This window comes from Nicotiana attenuata, unplaced genomic scaffold, assembly GCF_001879085.1.
Source record: "Nicotiana attenuata strain UT unplaced genomic scaffold, NIATTr2, whole genome shotgun sequence".
NCBI lineage: Eukaryota > Viridiplantae > Streptophyta > Magnoliopsida > Solanales > Solanaceae > Nicotiana > Nicotiana attenuata.
This window is the reverse complement of record NW_017698434.1, coordinates 1-2,711: the sequence shown is the minus strand read 5'-3', so window position 1 is coordinate 2,711 and position 2,711 is coordinate 1. Positions and strand designations below refer to the sequence as shown.

Below are 2,711 nucleotides of genomic sequence, written 5' to 3'. Positions count from 1 at the left end.
ATAAGTTTGCAGTACTAGAAGTTGAAACAAGTGAAGACAATGCAAACAAACAATTGGCCTTGGTAGAAGAGCAGGTGGTTCAAAATACAAGTGTACACACAAAGGAACCTGGAACTTCGAATCCTACAGCACCTATTTTTATTCCTGCTTCACCTGGGAATAAAAAAGGAAATAGAGGAGGAAACAAAAAGCCAGTAACAGCGCCAGCAGGTAGTTCAACACCAGCAGGCAACAACAAACACAAGAGCAAGGAAGTGCCAAATCACCAAGAAATAAGGAGTACTGATCATCAGAACAAGGAAACAACTGCCTCATGGGTACAAAGAGCCTTCAAAGATAATTTGGTTCTCACAAATACATCTGTGCAAGAAGTTCCATCCCAGGATACTAGAGTAGACCTGACACTTGCAAAAGTGACTGACAATGAGAACCTAAAAGATGCAGAATATGAAATTTTCAAAAGCAAGGAAAGAACAAATTGGAAGGGAGGAAGGATGTGGTCAGATCAAGATGAAGAAGATACAGAAGAAGGAATGATCCCTGATATTATGCCAAGTTAAGAAGAAGATGGTGGAGACAAAGGAGAGGATGAAGATCAAAGTGTAACTGGGAAAAAACAAGGAGATAAAGAGGGCAGAAGGGCAAGGAGTAAATAATATAGAAGGTAAAGGCAATGATCAGCAACACAGTAATGACAAGGAGAACAACATTGTAGCAGAGAAATCTGCAACACATGGAACAGACAGAAATAGCATAGATCCAGGTGGAACAGAACAGCAGAAGGACATTGATGTCACTGTGAGACATACAATAAGTAATGTCCAAAGCACAAAGAAGCAAGGGGGAGAAATTCAGGAAGCCACAGACCAAGCAGCCAACAAGGAAAGTGATGAACAGGCAATGATTCCCATGCAGCAGAACAACATAGTACAAGTAATTGCAGAGGTAGAAGCTATTGGGCCTGAAGGAAAGGATATGGATGAGGAATCCACTGCTCAGAACTTTCTCAATGTGGCCAGACAAGGGGATTTATCTCCTAGGCATATTGAACAAGCTAAATCAGCAGCAAAGGGAAGAAAGAAACAAGCAAAAGACACTCCAGTTGTTCCAGCAGGTGGAGTTCAAACAAGAAGAACACTGTCCAAATCACTCAATCATTAATGGATGCTATCATATGGAATGTTAGGTCAGTGAATACCATGCAGGCTTTTGAAAGACTGATTCTCATGCATAGACATCATCACTTTGAATTTATAGGAGTTATAGAGCCTATGCAACAGTCTAACAAAGTGGAGAGGTACAGGAATAGAATTGGTTTGGCACAGGCAGTGGTCAATGTTTCAAACAAAATATGGGCTTTCATAGATGAAGTTTTTGAGGTGACAATTCTCTACAATATGGTGCAGCAATTGACTCTAAAACTGTTTCACACTGAAACACATGTGGAACTTATACTCACACTGGTTTATGCTAAATGTGATCCTATAGAAAGGATAGAATTATGGGATTCCCTATATGCAATGGCAACAGATATGACAAGTCCATGGCTAGTGGGAGGAGATTTCAATGTCATATGGGATGAGGAAGAAAAATTTGGAGGGCTACCTGTTTCTTTAAATGAGGTAGATGATTTTAGACATTGTATAAATACTTGTAATTTGGTAGACTTAGGATTTAAAGGGAGCATTTATACATGGTGGAATGGCAGATCAGAGGAAGACTGTATATTTAAAAGATTGGATAGGTGTCTTGGAAACATGGAATTGCAGCAGACATTCCCTGGCCTTGAGATCACACACTTATCCAAGACAGGGTCTGATCATTGTCCCATGTTATTGAAGTGTGACATAGAGGTTGAACCTATTAAGAAGCCTTTTAGATTTCTCAATTTCTGGACAAAACATGAAAATTTTAAGGCAGTGGTTAAGGAGAACTGGACTGCTGATATTGCTGCAAATCCATTCATCATGTTTAACTACAAGTTAAAAAATTTAAAGAAGATACTGTCATCATGGAGCAGATCAACTTATGGAGATATCTTTCAAAAGATAGCAAGCTTAGAGGAGGTGGTACTAGTGCATGAAAAACAATTTGAGGCAGTCCCAACTCAGATGAATAGGGAAAGGTTACATAAAGTCAAGGCAGAATTGATTAGATACCTGGCATTGGAGGAGGAATTTTGGAAACAAAAAGCAGGAATGGCATGGTTCAAAGATGGGGATAGAAATACAAGGTTTTTTCATGCACAAGTTAGAGGAAGAAGGAAGAAATTACAGCTGAAAAGAATTAAGGACAGTAATGGCAACTGGATAGAGGAGGATACACAAATTGCAGAAGAGGCTGTCAACTTTTATAGGGATCAATTCACAGAAGATGTAGTGCCTTCAGTATTTCATATTATGGACCATGTGCCTACACTGATAGATGAGGAACAAAATGAGATGCTGATAGCAAATCCTACTAGAGAAGAAGTTAAGAAGGCAGTTTATGGTTTAAATGGAGATTCTGCAGGTGGACCTGATGGTTTTACTGGAGCCTTCTTCCATACTTGTTGGGATATAGTGGGAGAAGATATCTATGCAATGGTTCTGGCTTTCTTTAATGGTCAGCAACTACCTAAAAGTATCACTCACACTAATCTGGTATTATTACCTAAGAAGAAGGAGGTTAATACATTTTCTGATCTGAGGCTTATAAGTTTGAGTAACTTT

The 2,711-nt window shown here is 39.1% G+C and overlaps 1 protein-coding gene across 1 annotated transcript; it reads left to right on the top strand.

The window, feature by feature from the left end:
• Positions 1–1,160: 1,160 nt before the first annotated feature.
• Positions 1,161–2,642, top strand: LOC109222706 (the record flags this gene model as incomplete). Its single annotated transcript, XM_019387027.1, has 1 exon — positions 1,161–2,642. A coding segment is annotated over exon 1 (1,482 nt), but the record flags the coding sequence as incomplete, so codon positions are not given.
• Between the last annotated feature and the right edge of the window lie 69 nt (positions 2,643–2,711).